The sequence below is a fragment of the Plecotus auritus genome (genome assembly GCF_963455305.1).
Source record: "Plecotus auritus genome assembly, chromosome: 1".
Classification (NCBI taxonomy): domain Eukaryota; kingdom Metazoa; phylum Chordata; class Mammalia; order Chiroptera; family Vespertilionidae; genus Plecotus; species Plecotus auritus.
In genome coordinates this window covers 216,984,235-217,000,895 of record NC_137770.1, presented here as the reverse complement: position 1 = coordinate 217,000,895, position 16,661 = coordinate 216,984,235, and the positions used below count along the sequence as shown (strand labels likewise).

Genomic DNA, 16,661 nt, shown 5'->3' with positions numbered 1-16,661 from the left:
CAATGTATTTTTTCACTAGGATTCTGACCCAGTGAATACACATCCCAATGCAGAGATGGCCGATCACCCCGACGGCACTTAGTAGCGGTCCCACGGAAAGGCTGAGGAAGAACAGACAAGTGCTTACCTCTCTTCAGCGTTCTCTTTCATGGGCTTGTTATCAAGATTGCCTTCTGAGGGAGCTACCATGGTATTGCTACTGGAAGTAGTTCCTGTAATCAGAAATAAAACAGTATCTGTGCATTTAAAACCTGTCATAATACAATAGGAGAAAAAAACATCAAATTATAGATGTCAAAATTCCAGTAAAAAGAGAGCAAAGGAATTGTTAAAAAGGAATGTACTCATAGCGACCAAAAAGGAAAGAAGACAACAGCAACAGAAGTTTGGATGCTGAAAAACAAATGGACAAGAAGTAAATTAAGTGTTAAGAAGGCTGAGTCCTAAGCTGGTAGTTAAGGAAACCAAGAAGCTTCCATACCTATATTGTTGAATCTCCAAAAAGGCTCAGAAATTAGTGGCATCAAGTACCACTGGAAGTAAGGATTGAAGGTGGTGCTAAAAATGGCAGAATGTGGCCTGCCAGTGTGGTTCAGTGATTGAGCATCGACCTATGAACCAGGGGTCACGGTTCAATTCCTGGTCAGGGCACAAGCCTGGGTTGCAGGCTTGATCCCCAGTAGGGGGCATGCAGGAGGCAGCCGATCAATGATTCTCTCTCATCATTGATGTTTCTATCTCTCTATCCCTTTCCCTTCATCTCTCTATAAAAAAAGAAAAGATAAAAAAAAAAGGGCAGAATAGGTTGAAAATCTATTGCAGAAGTAGTTGGTCCCCAAGATCTAGCCCCCTGCCTCTTATAACTGGGTGGCTGTTTCTTTCCACATCCAGAACTCTTTTCTGATGAGACCAAATCAGAAGATTTCTGGACTAGGACACCATGTCCAATTGAGGGAGAAAGTATTTCACTGAGAATAGGGGCATTACATGAAAATACACATACTAAAATTTGAGACTGTACCCCCTGAAATCTTCTTACCCCATGGGCTTCCAGAAGGCAAAGTTGTGTGTATCTATGGATTACATGTGTTTGTGTGTGTGCGCGCGCACACACACACACACACACACCCCTACACCCTCTACTGTAGGCATGTGACTAGTAGAGTTTTGTCTGGGAAACTGGGTTAGTCCAAGAGAAAAGTCCCAGAGACACTTGCATCAGTGAGATCATCGTACAACAAATGACCAAGTCAACAAGTTCCATATATACCTACAGAACATCCAGTCAACTCTTTTATACTCCACTTTTTAAAAAAAAAAAATATTTTATTGATTTTTTACAGAGAGGAAAGGAGAGGAATAGAGAGTTAGAAACATTGATGAGAGAGAAACATCGATCAGCTGCCTCCTGCACACCCCTTACTGGGGATGTACCCACAACCAAGGTACATGCCCTCGACTGGAATCGAACCCGGGACCTTTCAGTCTGCAGGCCGACGCTCTATCCACTGAGCCAAACCGGTTAGGGCTATACTCCACTCTATGAAAAGACCAACCTAGAATTGGTAGGCTTTTGAGGAAAGCTTTTACTAAGACAAATCAAAACAATCAGTAATACAGAGAAAATAGGAACTTATGCTGGGAGGAGAAAACTTTATCAGATATAGAAGTAGATAGTTCAACTATGAAACATGAACAGAGTGTTAGTAAAGAAATTCTAATTAAAACAAACACCACGTCTTTGGAATTAAAAACATTCTAGCAGATATGGAAAATTCAATAGAAGATTATTAGAAATCCCCCAACAAAGTAGAACAAAAGGCTGAGATAAAAATAGATGACAAAAAATAAATTTCAAAGATATAAAAGATTTCTAATTATACAGATAGTGTTATAATTAACAGGCCAAAAACATTTAACACAAACTGAGTGTTTATAAACAAAGAGTTTCATAAAAATTTAATCTACAATATCCCAGATGTTATAATCAATTTTCACTGGAAGTTACTCCCTCGGGGACTTTGTTTCTTCAATTCAAAATATTATAATAACTATAATATATATATGGATAGATATATTCACTCAGAAAATTGGACACTATGTACAATATATGCTCAAATAATGAAAAATAAAATTACAGTGTAATTTCAATTAGTAAGTGTTTTCTATATTGAACATTAATTATATTCATTAAAATGAATATAAGGATATATAAATCTATATTCTGGTTCTGAATAAGTATATAAATGTTTCCCTCTATAATACTAAGAATCTTTAGACTGTCAAATTTCTTTAGTCATATGGTGATTTACAAAATCTTGTCAAGCTAATTACCATACATGACTCATGTTTGCTTTTATTTTGATGATGTTTAAAGCAAACGCTTGCTAAAATGAACCATTAGGTAAAGCCTCTCTTTTGTGACGTAGTCAGCAGTTGTAACGTCTCACCTGAGGTGACAGAGGGGACTTTGTAGCTGGACGTGATGCGGTAATACGGGGGGTTATCCATGTGCGTGACGCCCGCACTGACAGGGTCGGTCAGCTGCAGCTCACTCACCAGCTCTTCCAGCAACTGCATTGTCTTGTCTCTACCTAAATACACAACAACTTTCTTCACCTGTCACAGAGAGGTCATGCAGAAAAGAAAAGGCAAAATCTTTACTTCATAAATCTGTCTTGAGACAAATTTTATAAGTTCCATTTTAAGTGGTAGATCAATAAGCACAATTAAAATTGAATATTTCATCAGCAATAAAACACCGATTAATCAGCTTTATAAATACTATCCTCCTTCTGACCCTCAACATTATATCTTATTAAAATAATCTCAATATATTGTTTAACTAGAGGCCTGGTGCACGAATTTGTGCACGGGTGGGGTTCCTCTGGGTGGCCTGCAGGGATCGGGCCCAAACCCACAGTCCAACACTGCCTGCAGCTCCTACCTGCCACTCCTGCTCATCCCGGCCCCAATGTGCCTGCCGTGGGCTCGCGCCCAATCAGTCCCAATCGGTAGAGGCTTGCGCTGCCACAGTAGTGCTCACCAACCATGTGCCCTGTGTCTGGTGCCCTCCCAAGGGGAGTGGCCTGCAGGATCGGGCTGAAACCAGCTCTCCAACATCCCCCAAGGGGTCCCGGATTGCGAGAGGGTGCAGGCCAGGGTGAGTAACCCCCACCAGTGCACTATTGGGAGGGGAGGGACCGCGGGAGGGCTCCAGGGCATGTCCAGCTCATCTTGCTCAGTCCTGATCGGCCAGACCCCAGTAGCAAGCTAACCTACCATTTGGAGCATCTGCCCCCTGGGGGTCAATGCACGTCATGGTGACTGGCCAAGTGGTCAACTGTCTGCCCCCTGGTGGTCAGTGCACGTCATAGCGAGTGGTTGAGAAGCCTTAGCATATCATTAGCATATTACACTTTGGTTATTCAGTTGTTCCGCCACTTGGTCTATTAGCATATTACCCTTTCATTATATAGGATGATTTCCACAACATTATCTACTTCCTTTACATGTTTGCTCTTTTTTCTTTTTTTTGGTTAAAGAAAAACAAAAGATAATTGCTCTCCTATAAAACAATGTATCTTTTTAATGGGAAAAAACTGAATTAATACCACCCCAAGTATTCCTCTAATTTTTAGTCAGGCAGCCTTTAAACCCAGGATTTATCTTTTATTCTGCTTTCCCATTCTCTACATTCAACCCAGCAGCATAGAGTAGAGAATAATAAAGAACCTGGAACTAAACTGAACCTAAATTACACAGCCTGCATTGGAATGTAGATCTAACACTTACTACCCAGAGGAGCTGGAAAGTTCCCCTGTTTTCCCTTCTGCAAAATGGGGGAAATAGCACCGGCTTCAGATAGCGGTTAGAGTCAAGCAAGTTAAGATGAACAAAGCACTGTAACCCAGCACACAGTCTGAGTTAAGTGAAAAAAAATCCCAGTAGTGTGCCTTATATGTATGTTCCTCCATACTTTTCCTTTTATGACTCAACTGTGGTCCTAGCAGCACAGCCATCACCTGGGAACTTGCTAGAAATACAGAATCTCGGGCCGTATCCCCGCCTCCCTTCTAGAATCAGAACCAGATGATTCGCATGCACACAGACATGTGAGAAGCTCTGCTTCGCATGACCTCTGGAGAAATCTTAAAACAGCCTTTATTCTATCAGACCACAAGCCTTACCATGGTTACCCATGCTAACTGACTGCTTACCTATCCAACCTGCTCTATGTGCCAACGCCCTGCCCTCAGGTCCAGTCACCTGGCTGTGCCAGGTGCACCGCTGCCTCTCTGGGCCTGTTCTGATCTGAGTGGACACTGCTGCCCCCGATCCTGTCAAGCCTTCGAGCCCCACCCTCACCCCAACTCCGCCACCTTCTCCATGAAATGTTCTCCCCTCCTCACAAACACATCTGGGTTGGAGCTCCAGCTCCACCTACCACGCGGTGATGCTAAACGGATGTGTGACTTCAGGAAATTACTCTTCTCTCTGCCTTGTTTTATTCATCTGTAAAACTGTGGTAATCTTACCAAAATCACAGACTTATTGTGAGAATTAAATGAAATAATGTAGATGAAGTACTTGTATCACTTAAAAAATGATAATTAAGGAATTATTATTATCATTAATAATTGCTCCTTTTAAAAAATTTATTGGGGTGACATTGGTTAATAAAATTATATAGGTTTCAGGTGTACAATTCTATAATGTATCATGTGTAATTGAACTGTGTACTCACCACCATCACCATTTATCCCCCATTTACCCGCTCCTACCCCCCAACCCTGTATATGTTTGATGATGATAAATACTAGGAAAATCAACAAAGCAGGGAAAGAAAAAAAGAAGACTCTTGTGTGGGGGGCAGGGCAATTACAGTTTTAGACGGAATGAGTTAAGCAAGTTAAGGTGTCCAGGAGAATGGACATTTGGGAAGAGACCCAAAGTAGCTGAGGGAGTGTGCACACGTGTGTTTGCATGCATGTGTGTATTCAGTTCAACCCTCATGGTTGATAGTTTCATATTCTCTTAACTTGAGCAGATTTAAGAACTGCTTTTCCCTTTACAAGGCAAAGACTGCCTTATTCCTCATGGTCTATCTCTTACCAAGCTTTCCTATGCTTCCACACAGGTTTAGGCACAATCCTATAGGCACTGAACTCTGACTGACCACCTTGCTCCATCTACTATCCCAATGCCAGCACCTGCCCAGCAAAAACTGCCACTGTGGTCTCTGCTTCAGTAACACTTTCTCTGGAGCATCATCTCTAATCCTCCCAGACAGCCCTGGTTCCAAGTTATTCACTCTCGGTCCTCTGCAGTTTTCCTTTGCAGCCCTTATCATGCCTGGACTTTATTAAATTACTGATTCATTCATTAAATAAGTAAAATCTGCACCAGCCGTCAGATTATAATGCCCAGAACCCTGAAGAGCCTCTGGCCTGTAATAAGAGCGCCTGGCCAATAATATTTGTTAAATGAATCAGTGAGTAAACCCATGTGCTATTTCCTGACTGTCCTTAGCCTGGCCCTGCTTTGCCTCTGCTGGTCTACTGATGCCTATACTCTGACTTGACAAGACACCATTAACTTTTTTTTATAAAGTTAAATATCATCTTGAATACATACATAAGGCAAGAGGCTTGGTTCACTATTCACTCCACAAATGCTGATCAAAAAGTGCAAAATTATTTTCAGGTTTTTCGGCCAGCCATCTGCAAGTGTGGTCCACACGTTCTCCATCTCCGACCAGGCCAGCTCGTCGCCATACTAGGTGCAAGAAACACAACACGCATATCAGGAAAGGCTGTCTATACTATGTAGCAAACTGGTCACATCATGCAATATCAGAAAGCAATGTTTTTACAGGAAGCTTTCCCATACTTCAGAGGAATGACCATTTCTTTCAACAAATCTATACATAAATACCATTACAGTCATGGACCGCATAACATTTCAGTCAACGACAGACTATACATACAACGGTAGTCCCAGAAGATTACATGGAAGCCAAACATTTCTATTGTCTAGCGATGTCATGTCATAACATCATAGCACAGCACATTACTCGTGTGTTTGAGGTAATGCTGGTATTTGCCAGTCGTACAGAAGTACAGCACATACAACTGTGTACAGTACATGATACTCGATAATGTTATTGGTTGAAAATACAGCATATTCTTTCTACTTATGAAAAAAAAAAGTCTGCCGCATAACAATATGCCAGCAACAGCCTCATATAGCTTGTGTTTTACTGCATCTCCTGATTCATCACTTTCTTTTGAGCTTGGTTTAATCTCGTGTTGTTCTGTACAGTACATGCTGTTCAGGCTTGTAGCCTCGGAGCAATGGACTATACCGCACAGCTATGTGTGTAGGGACTGTACCATCTAGATTTGTGTAAGTGCACTCTATGACATTCATAAATGAAGAAACTGCTTCAGAGCGAATTCCCCTGAACACATCCCTGTCCTTAAGCGGCACCTGACTGTAATTACATGATTTTAGATGCCCCCCCCACCCCCCCGCCAAGAAGATATTTTATATCTAATGAGAAGTTTATTTTAGAGAAAGGAGTTTATAATGCATATGTTCAATTATCACAGGATTTTCTAATCTCCTCATCCACTTCTAACCTTGTTCACTCCTCCCAACGCAGTAATTCTGTGCAGCAGCTGCCAGTTCAAACACATTTTACCTTCGCTGTCATGTACATCAGGTTGTTCAAAACCATGGCGGTGGCTTGTGGGGATCCCCAGCCTTCTCCTCTTAACCAGCGCCTGCTAGTCACCATGACTTCTCGATCTTTTAAGGACTCATCTTCATCGTCATCCTGTCGCCTTGCTGTGGGCAAAGGTTTTAAATCTACCAACTCGATGTTGTTCATCCACGGCAGCAGGTAGTGCAGCATTACTTGCCTCCCAGCAGGGTGAGCTGTCTGAATTCTCTGGCTTATCTCTAGAGTTATAAAGAAGCCAAAAGAAAGGGGACATTTGTAATACTGTCAACAATTAAGTTTAAAAAAAAAAGGCAAACAAAAAAAACTCAAGCCAAAAGAAGGAACACCTGCTATAACTTCACTTTCCTTTGACTTGTAATTAATTTCAATCTTAAAGAATAGGAAGCCAAATTTTATTCACTGCATTTAAGAATGATGAGTACTGTTTCTCCTTTTAATAAATCTGACCTTGATGACATCATAAAGAAAATTAACAGCTAACACATATCACATTCTTACTTTTTATATAAAATGCCATTGGTGGTTAAGATAAATGCACGTTTGCACACCGTTGGTGAGATTGTAAAATGGTGCAACCACTATGGAACAGTATAAGGGCTCCTCAAACAAGTGAAAAAAGAACCACTACATGATCTAGCAATCCCACTTCTCGGTATATACCCAAAGCGAGGTCTCAAAAAGGTATTTGCATATCCATGTTCACAGCTGAACTATTCACAAGATCGATCCGATTCCCAGTCAGGGCACATGCCTGGGTTGTGGGCTCGATCCCCAGTGTGGGGCGTGCAGAAGGCAGCTGATCAATGATTCTCTCTCATCATTGATGTTTCTCTCTCTCTCTCTCTATCTCTTCCACTCAGAAATCCATTAAAAACAAATTTATAAAGAAGAGGCATGATCCCTGCCATCTACCTGTGTGAACCAAACAGGGAAATTGCTGAAGAACGGAATGTTAGGAGAATGTAAGTTATTTTCCCCCACTCAGCTAATTCAGTGTGGGAAACAAACCATTTCCACTGCTGAAAGGCACCGTGGAGGCCGCTCTGCCTTGAGCCTGAATGGAAGAAAAGACACGGCAGACCCTGCCACCCCCGGACACCAGGTGTGGTCCATGTGCAGTACCCAGATGAGAACAAGATCTTGCTGCAGGTGGAAAGCAGAAAAACTAGCTGAGTATCTTCCGTGTTATAATTAGAACTTTTCAGTTAAAGGGTAGAGTATTATGGGGGCATTTGCAATACTGTGTTCTTTAGGTAGAAGATTAAACCAGATGGACCTCAAATTTTCCTAAAGCTGAGTCCAGGGAGACCCAGCTAGGTAGGACCCTGATGTGACAGAAACCTTGGCAGGCAGGATTCTTTGTAAAGGAAGCTGGACCAGAGAGCAATGCAGGATCCTAGCAAGTTTTGCCTGAGGCTGTGCAGGACCTTTCCCTGTGACCAGAGGCTTTACCTACAGAAAGAAACCTGTATCATTGCCTCTGCATTATTTTGGTATATGTGCTGCTGAAGCAAGCACAATCCCTGCAGGATTTTAAGGACAGGCCAGTCCACAGATAAAACACATACTGAAAGATTCAGTAAGTTCGAGGTCTACTAAAGAAATACATATTTATAAATTTAATCCTCACCCGAGGACATGCTTAGAGAGGAAGGGAGAGAAGGAGAAAGAAAAACGTCGATGTCAGAGAGAAACATCGAGGAGTTGCCTTCTGTACTTGCCCCGACGGGACTGAACCCACAACCCAGGTATGTGCCCCGACCAAGAATCGAACCGGCAACCTTTCAGTGCACAGGATGACGCTCAACTGACTGAGGCGCATTATTTCTGGCCGGGCGAAAAATATTTTAAAATTACATGTGAAGACCCCTTTACATTTTTGTTTGTTTGTTTTTCCTGCAGTGGAGTGAAGAAGGGAGGGAAAGGTGAGAAAAAGTCTTGTAAATACTTCATTAATAAGATATCTAAATATCATGATAGATCAGTATTAAGAGTTCTTATTAAAGAAAAAAAATTCTCTATGTAAGTATGTTTGGATTCAACCTCAACTTCCATATGTTTAAAATGTCCTAAAAGTAGTATTTCAGAAATGATTGCTAAAAAAGAAAAAACTACTAACCAGTTCAATGATCATACCTGAGAATATGGCAAGAGTTAGCTCAGGATACGCCCTTGCTAGTTCCTCAGACAATTGATAATATGACACAGAATACAGATGTGGCAGAGGAGACAGCTGGCTGAGCACTCCATCTGTTCTCTGAACATCCAATTTGTGAGCATAGCGAAACATCTTCGGTTCCAGGATCTATGGGGATGGAATGCCATAAATTTAAGATGTTTTGGGTCCTCCAAATTTCAACTATAATTAAAAATATATATATATCCTCCCAAGAAGTATTCCAGTTTAAAAATTACATAGTTACATATATTGTAAAATATTTCACATGTTAATCTTAAATACCAAGAAATGTTTGCAAAAGACGTGTAACTGTGTACAAGGCATTGCACTCCTTGTGTTTAATGGCAATGTTTTGGGTTAGTAGCATAGTTTGAAAATAACTTCAGCAATTTAATATAAAATTACTTAAAAAAGACATACCACTTTCCAGGTCAAATATGTGACTATATAAAACAAGTGTAAGTGGAAAGAAAATCTTCAAATAGGTCTTGGTTAATCACACATTAAATATGGAATATAAACTAAAAATTCTTTTGATGTTACACTATGTAAAGAGCTACACTACTGAACTTCTTTTTATTTTAACAAGTGCAGTTTATTTTATTTTATTCTTTTTTTTTAATCTGAACAATAAAGATTTATTTTAAAAAATACAATACTAAATACACCAAACATAAAAGAAAAATTTATAAGTTGGGGTTCACCAAAATTAAAACCTTCTGCTCTTTAAGACACTATTAAGAAAATGGGATAAGAATTCTAAATACATATACCTGACAAAGAATTTGCACCCAAATTGCCTCCTTATAATGCAACGTTTTGAGTTTTCCTTCTTTTTTTTTTGTTTTATTTTAATAAATCTTTATTCAGATTATTACAATTGTTTCTCCTTTTTCCCCCCATAGCTCCCCTCCACCCAGTTCCCACCCCACCTTCTGCCCTTACCTCCCCCACACTGTCCTCATCCATAGGTGTATGATTTTTGTCCAGTCTCTTCATGAACCCCCCATACCCCTTTCCCCCTGAGAATTATCAGTCCACTCCCTTTCTATGCCCCTGATTCTATTATATTCACCAGATTATTCTGTTCCTCAGGTTTTTAATTCACTTGATTTTTAGGTTCACTTGTTGATAGATATGTATTTGTTGTTCATAATTTTTATCTTTACTTTTTTCTTCTTCCTCTTCTTTAAGAATACCTTTCAGCATTTCATATAATACTGGTTTGGTGGTGATGAACTCCTTCAGCTTTTTCTTATCTGTGAAGCTCTTTATCTGCCCTTCAATTCTGAATGATAGCTTTGCTGGGTAGAGTAATCTTGGTTGTAGGTTCTTGCTATTCATCACTTTGAAAATTTCTTGCCACTCCCGTCTGGCCTGCATAGTTTCTGTTGAGAAATCAGCTGACATTCGTATGGGTGCTCCCTTGTAGGTAACTAACTGTTTTTCTCTTGCTGCTTTTAATATTCTCTCTTTGTCTTTTGCTCTTGGCATTTTAATTATGATGTGTCTTGGTGTGGTCCTCTTTGGATTCCTTTTGTTTGGGGTTCTGTGCACTTCCTGGACTTGTAAGTCTATTTCTTTCACCAGGTGGGGGAAGTTTTCAGTCATTATTTCTTCAAATAGATTTTCAGTATCTTGCTCTCTCTCTTCTTCTGGCACCCCCATAATTCTGATGTTGGTACGCTTGAAGTTGTCCCAGAGTCTTCTTACACTATCTTCAACTTTTTGAATTTTTTTTTTTTTGCTTTTTGCTTTTTCGGTTGAGTGTTTTTTGCTTCTTTGTATTTCAATTCTTTGACTTGATTTTTGTGTTCCTCTAGTCTGTTGTTGGGTCTCTGTATAATATTTTTTATTTCAGTCAGTGTATGTTTAATTTCTAGTTGGTCCTTTTTCATATCTTCGAGTGTCTCATTATATTTATGGGCCTTTTCTAGGATATTCTTGAAAAGCCTTATAACCGTGGTTTTGAATTCTATATCCAGTCGTTTGTTTTCCTCCATTTCTTTCGTTTGTGATCTGATTCTTTGACGCCGCATTTTCACTGCTTCCCTGAGTTGGTAGGGTAGATTTGTGTGCTAGGTTTCCAATATGGCCCAGTGGGTCTGCCTCCCCAGTTAACCTGAGGTGGACACTCTTGGTGCACCCCTTTGTGGACTGTGTGTACAACCTTGTTGTAATTAAGTCTTGATTGTTGTTGGTATCACTGGGAAGAATTGACCTCCAGGCCAGTTGGCTGTAAGGATCAGCTGTGTCTACGCTGGGCGAAGTTTGGTGCTGGAGACAGCCTTATAGGATTAGACTTGCCAAATTGCAATAGCCTCTGTGCTCAGCTTGGATGGGGTGGAGTCTCATTCTTGGCTTCCCGTCAGCCTTGCCCTTGCGCGCATGTGCGCGCCTTCAGAATTCTGCCTTCCCCGGCTCCCGAGTCTCCGCCCGAGAGTCCAGACTCCCCCCACAAGCGCGTGGGTCCCCAGGGGCTCGCCTGGAACTGGGGTCCAGTGCAGTCAGAACTGGGGCTCAGTGCAGTCAGGAGCCTCTGACTCCCTTCCACTAGGGAAAGCCTGTGGCAACTTCCGCAGCCTTTGTGTACACTGGCACGTGCGCGCCTTCAGTCCTCCGCCTGCCCTGGCTCCCGAGTCTCCGCCCGAGAGTCTAGACTACCCCCGTAAGAGCGTGGGTCCCCAGGGGCTCGCCCGGAACTGGGGTTCAGTGCAGTCAGAACTGGGGTTCAGTGCGGTCGGGGGCTTCCTTCCCCCTTCCGCCAGAGAAAGTCAGCCAGGCTCTCAGCCGCCCCTCCTCTCTGCGCGCACAAAGACCCTTTGCCGTACCTCCAATTCTCTGTGAGCTTTTCTCTTTCTTTCTAGTTGTAGAATTTTCACTCAGCCAGCTTTCCTGTGGTTCTGGATGGTCTCCGTTTTGTCTTTTAGTTGTAGTTTTGAAATTGTTGTGCGAGGCAGCAGTTTAGGTGCTTACCTATGCCGCCATCTTGGTTTCTCCCTTTATTTTATTCTTTAAAGTATTACAAATAGTAGTACATATGTCTCCTTTTTCTCCTACTGAACTTTCTTCTTTTAAATTTTATTTCTCACTTATAGTTTACAATAAACATTATTTTGTATTAGTTTCTTATGTACAGCATAGTGGTCAGATAATCACATACTTTATAAAGTGGTCCCCCCGATTTTTTAAGTATCCAGCTGGCAGTATATATAGTTATGACAACACTGTTTACTATATTCCCTATGCTTTATAACCCCGTGATTATTTTGTTACTACCAATTAGTACTTCTTACTCCCTTCACCTTTTCCACCCAGCCCCCTTGAACTTTCTTAATTAAGGACATTAGGGCATAATTCAAACCCTTTGGAAAGATCAGCATCTCCTTGAATCCCACTCTTAACCCTTTTTTGAGTAAAGAACCTCAATCTATTATCCATTACTTAAGCACTGTATAATAATGATGCATCCATGCTTGGCAAGTTAATTTTCTAGGTTATATTTCTCAGCCTAATAAAGGAAAATTATACAAGGTTATCATAAAAGAGCTAATTATTTTTCACTTGGTCCTCAAAAATAAAAAAAAATTCAACTTAGTCTTATCTGAACAGAAATAGTTAGACACACACATAGGCCCTAACCACTCAATTTTTATCGGTACTGGTGCACACACAAGTGTGTGTGGGGTAACATATATAATCCCTCTACAACAACTTAAATGACCCATATTATCTTTGTCTTCTATTTCAAATGATCCTCAGGAATTGACACTAGAGTTTGCTATTAAAAATCAAGCTGAATATCAGTATACTTTCAAGGCAAGAAGAGATTGATGTGCTTCATTAGGTCCCAAGTAAAAAGATTTTCATTAACATTTGTTTACAAACCTGTAAGAGTTGCATAGCAACTTCATAGATACTTCGAGAAGAATCAGCTGCTTTAAACAGTATCAGGTTTAGGAGCATCACTGTGTCACACTGATAATCCCTAGGGACAAATTCCACATGTTAGGAACGGAGTATTTAGAGGCCTTCACACGAGCTAATAAATATAGTAGGCCGGGGCCAGAATGCAGGCACACAGCAGCCAAGCCCAGGAGGTGACTGGGTTGTTGTTGATGTTGTGTGTTTTTTTGTTTTGTTTTTTAAAGTTAAAAGGTACAACAAATGCATGATGATCATTATCCTTATTTTGGTTAATTTCTGTTACAGCTTAAGAAAATAATGGTTTCTGAATTCAAATGGAAATATTTTCTTGCAAAAAACTAAATTGTAAAAAACAGGACTGGGAGTACCTGTTCTGGAAAACGTTAGCGATGGCCTTAAAGCAGCCAGCTGCCACCCTCCTGGAGCCGGTGTAACACCGATCCACTGCCCAGTACATCAGGTTGCTCTGGTCCGGGTTCAGCTCCAGGAGTAACGTCACTGCTTCACAGCCCAACTGATGAACCTACGGAAAGGTCACAAAATTGCCCAGGGCAGAGAGAGTCGTATATGATTCAACTGTCTGCTTCTCCACATTTTACTAAGATATCATGCATGTCCTTATTGCATTTAACACAAAACGCAGTCTCTTTTCTTCCAACTCCTTCTCATTTTATCCAGCCACTAGAAAAAGCGACCTGGATCCATTAACCGTGGACTCCTGCATGTTCCCAAGATGCTGATCAGGGCAATTCCCTCCTCCCACAGAGCCCCAGGGGCAGTGGGTGAACGTGGACAGTGATGCAGCGCTGTCAGCAAAGTGAGCTATTACCCTCTCCAGTTATTTTTATCAAGCTTAATTCCAGTTTTTGATAACCCAATAGTAAAATTATTCTGAGGGGAAAATATGTAAGTTCTGTCTTAAACTGTGACGCCTGTGCGCGTATACTATGAGAGTGCGCAGGGCACAGGGTCCAGAGGGCAAGAAAGAATGATTAATTGGAGAGTGGTCAAAAACAAGAAATTAAACACAGCAAATAACATTTCTCCCGTAGAGCTCAATGTGTTCTACATTAATACTTTATTTGTAGACTTAGAACCCTATTGTGAGATGTATACACACTACGGTATTAATCCTGTAACATAAAAGGGAAATTAAAACAATCAAAGAGTGTGTAATAAATAAGAATTAGAAATTTTAGATTATGGAATCCTATTTAATTTACAGAATATGTTTTCTGCATGTAATTCTAACCTATCTTATTTTAAAAACAACTTGTTTTTTAGTGGGCTAATTCCAAATAATGCAATGACAATTATGAAATGTTAAGGGAATTACCAATAATTACCTTTTTGTCCAGAGAGTCCAAAATGTTATCCAACCATTTGTACAAATAGCCATCTGATGAAAGTCCTACATTATCTGCAACAGGGCCACAACATAGCACAGCAGACATAGCCTTCAAACAATAATATTAGAATTACATTTGAAACATTTCGGAGGTAATATGTGGCTGTTTAATGAGAAGAGGCAGGCTATTTTTACTCATGCTTATGTAGCTACAACACATTTTTGTCTTTACAAAGAAAAGCACAATAGTGATTTTTGAAGCTAAGTAATTTATTATGAGTAGTAAGTATCATGGTACCAAATTAGACATAGAGTTTGAATAGTACCGGAAAAGAAGAAAAAACAAAACAAAAACAAGCAAGATAAAGCACTTAAGTAGGGAAAAAAAATAGGTATTTCTGTTAGGTGATCCTCAGTTCTTAAAGACAATGGACTTCAAAATTTGGGGTAGATTCTGAAGGTTCTTACATTGTACTGTATTTTATGTATTTAAATAAACTTACAGTACAAAAATACAGCAAGCAAATATATACATTCTAATATTCTCAGGTACTCGGGAGAAATCCCTACCCTTTTTATAATACTAGACATTGAGAGACAAAAACTTTAACTACACTCCTAACATAAGGAAAAAAGCAATCAGATTGCTAAGTAAATACCTTTAGTGCACAGTATTGATGTCTGTTAATTTGCATATTTCTATCACTGTATCTGTCCAGGGGAGTAAACATGATGCTAAAAGGACCTGCCCAGTGACTGAACAGCATGAACAGACTATGACGAAGGCTCTGCTGAGGGAAAATACTTCTTCTCTGGTGCACTGTAAAGGACACATAGACAGAGAAAAATTCATTTCCATTTCTTTTACTTTAATGTGCATTTCAACGTGTTTGTTATTCAACATGTAATATTGTAAAACAGAAATGTTTTCATTTTAACCTAACAAAAACCTCTGTAGCGACAAACCATTTACGCAGAGGCAAGTGACAGCACCAAGGTTGCAGCCCGCCACCAGGGCCTGCATTACGTGGGAGACAGCGTCCCGGCAAGCAGAGCCTCATGGCAGGCACAGGGCTGTGGGGAGCCTGATGCCGGCTACATGGTGGGCTTGGCCAGGACATTAGTAACACAAACACACCTCTGGATCTTGGCTGGCTGGTAAGAGAGAGCTTTGGACTACACAAATTATTTTAAAACTCTGCATGTTTTCAGCAGTGCAGCTGTGTTTACAAAAGAATCCTCACGTAGCAGCTTTATATACAAAACAAATAAAAGGGGAGCTGATCTAAGTACAGTGTGACGCCTGCATCCAAACCCATTCTGCTGCCTCTTGCTGACGGCACCAGAGGAAGACAACATAATCTGAAAACCACCAGTTTAGAAGCTCTCCAAGGATTTTTTCCATTTAAAATCCTATTCTACAAGTTCTCTGCAGCAATCTGTGTTGAGGAAATGCAACCGTGTCATAACGAATCAATGTGCAAGTTGTAGACAAGTGTTTAGTAATTGATTAAATTATATCTGTTCATTAGTGAGCTTCAGATCAGAAAATTTTAGAGGGGGGAAAATGCTCTTTTCCTCTTAATAGCATCACTTGCCCCTAAAGTTCAAAGTAGGTTTCCTGCATTTGAAAATAATATACCTAAAGAAGTTCGTGCAGGACCCTTTACAAAAACACAACCGTGCTCTTACTTTAAATCCAACTGTTTGCATATACTTTTTAAGGTAACAACTTTAATTTTTTTCCAGAAACAAAAAAAACACACATTTGTATTTACATTGTATGCTAAAGGCTATAGTCACATTTTTATGACTTTCTGAAAGGAAATTCATGTATCCATATTCCTAGTGCCTGAACCAGTACCTAGCATATAGTATGTGCTCACTTACAGGCACATATGTGTTAAATCAATCATTCAGTTAACACTGTATCCTTGTACTTTATGTCTATGGCCCATATCCTCTCCATTATTCAAAAGTATCTCATTAATTCTATCCTCAATTACCATTTAGGGCATTATGCTCTTTGCTCTTGCATCTAGAACAAGTTTGTCCAAAGAGCTTATTTTATTGATTTTTTTCACATTTCTGCATTGCTGTCTTGATCGTTGAAAATCTATGCTGGGTTGCTTTTTTAAAAAGTTTCTAATTGCTGATAATGATTCAAAAGCAAAACACTCGCCCTGGCCAGTTTGGCTCAGTGGGTAGAGCGTCGGCCAGCAGACTGAAGGTCCCAAGTTCGATTCCAGCCAAGGGCATATGCCTGGGTTGCGGGCTCGGTCCCCAGTGGGGGGTGTGCAGGAGGCAGCTGATCGATGATTCTCTCTCATCATTGATGTTTCTATCTCTCTATCCCTCTCCCTTCCTCTCTAAAATCAATAAAAAAAAAAAATAAAAAAAGCAAAACACTCTTGCCATCCATGGAATACTGACACATTTACCCAGTATGCTCACAAGTC

The 16,661-nt window shown here is 40.4% G+C and overlaps 1 protein-coding gene across 5 annotated transcripts in view; it reads right to left on the bottom strand.

The window, feature by feature from the left end:
• FRYL (FRY like transcription coactivator) overlaps window positions 1-16,661 on the bottom strand; it is a 262,703-nt gene that overhangs the window by 59,534 nt on the left and 186,508 nt on the right. For all 5 annotated transcript variants that reach the window (XM_080646343.1, XM_080646344.1, XM_080646340.1 and 2 more), the window contains 9 exons: window positions 14,862-15,022; window positions 14,201-14,311; window positions 13,223-13,377; window positions 12,816-12,915; window positions 8,885-9,053; window positions 6,707-6,966; window positions 5,638-5,778; window positions 2,451-2,619; window positions 128-212 (listed from right to left, as the gene is read on the bottom strand). In XM_080646343.1, coding sequence (XP_080502469.1) covers window positions 128-212; window positions 2,451-2,619; window positions 5,638-5,778; window positions 6,707-6,966; window positions 8,885-9,053; window positions 12,816-12,915; window positions 13,223-13,377; window positions 14,201-14,311; window positions 14,862-15,022 — 1,351 coding nt within the window. The remainder of the gene's footprint in view (window positions 1-127; window positions 213-2,450; window positions 2,620-5,637; window positions 5,779-6,706; window positions 6,967-8,884; window positions 9,054-12,815; window positions 12,916-13,222; window positions 13,378-14,200; window positions 14,312-14,861; window positions 15,023-16,661) is intronic.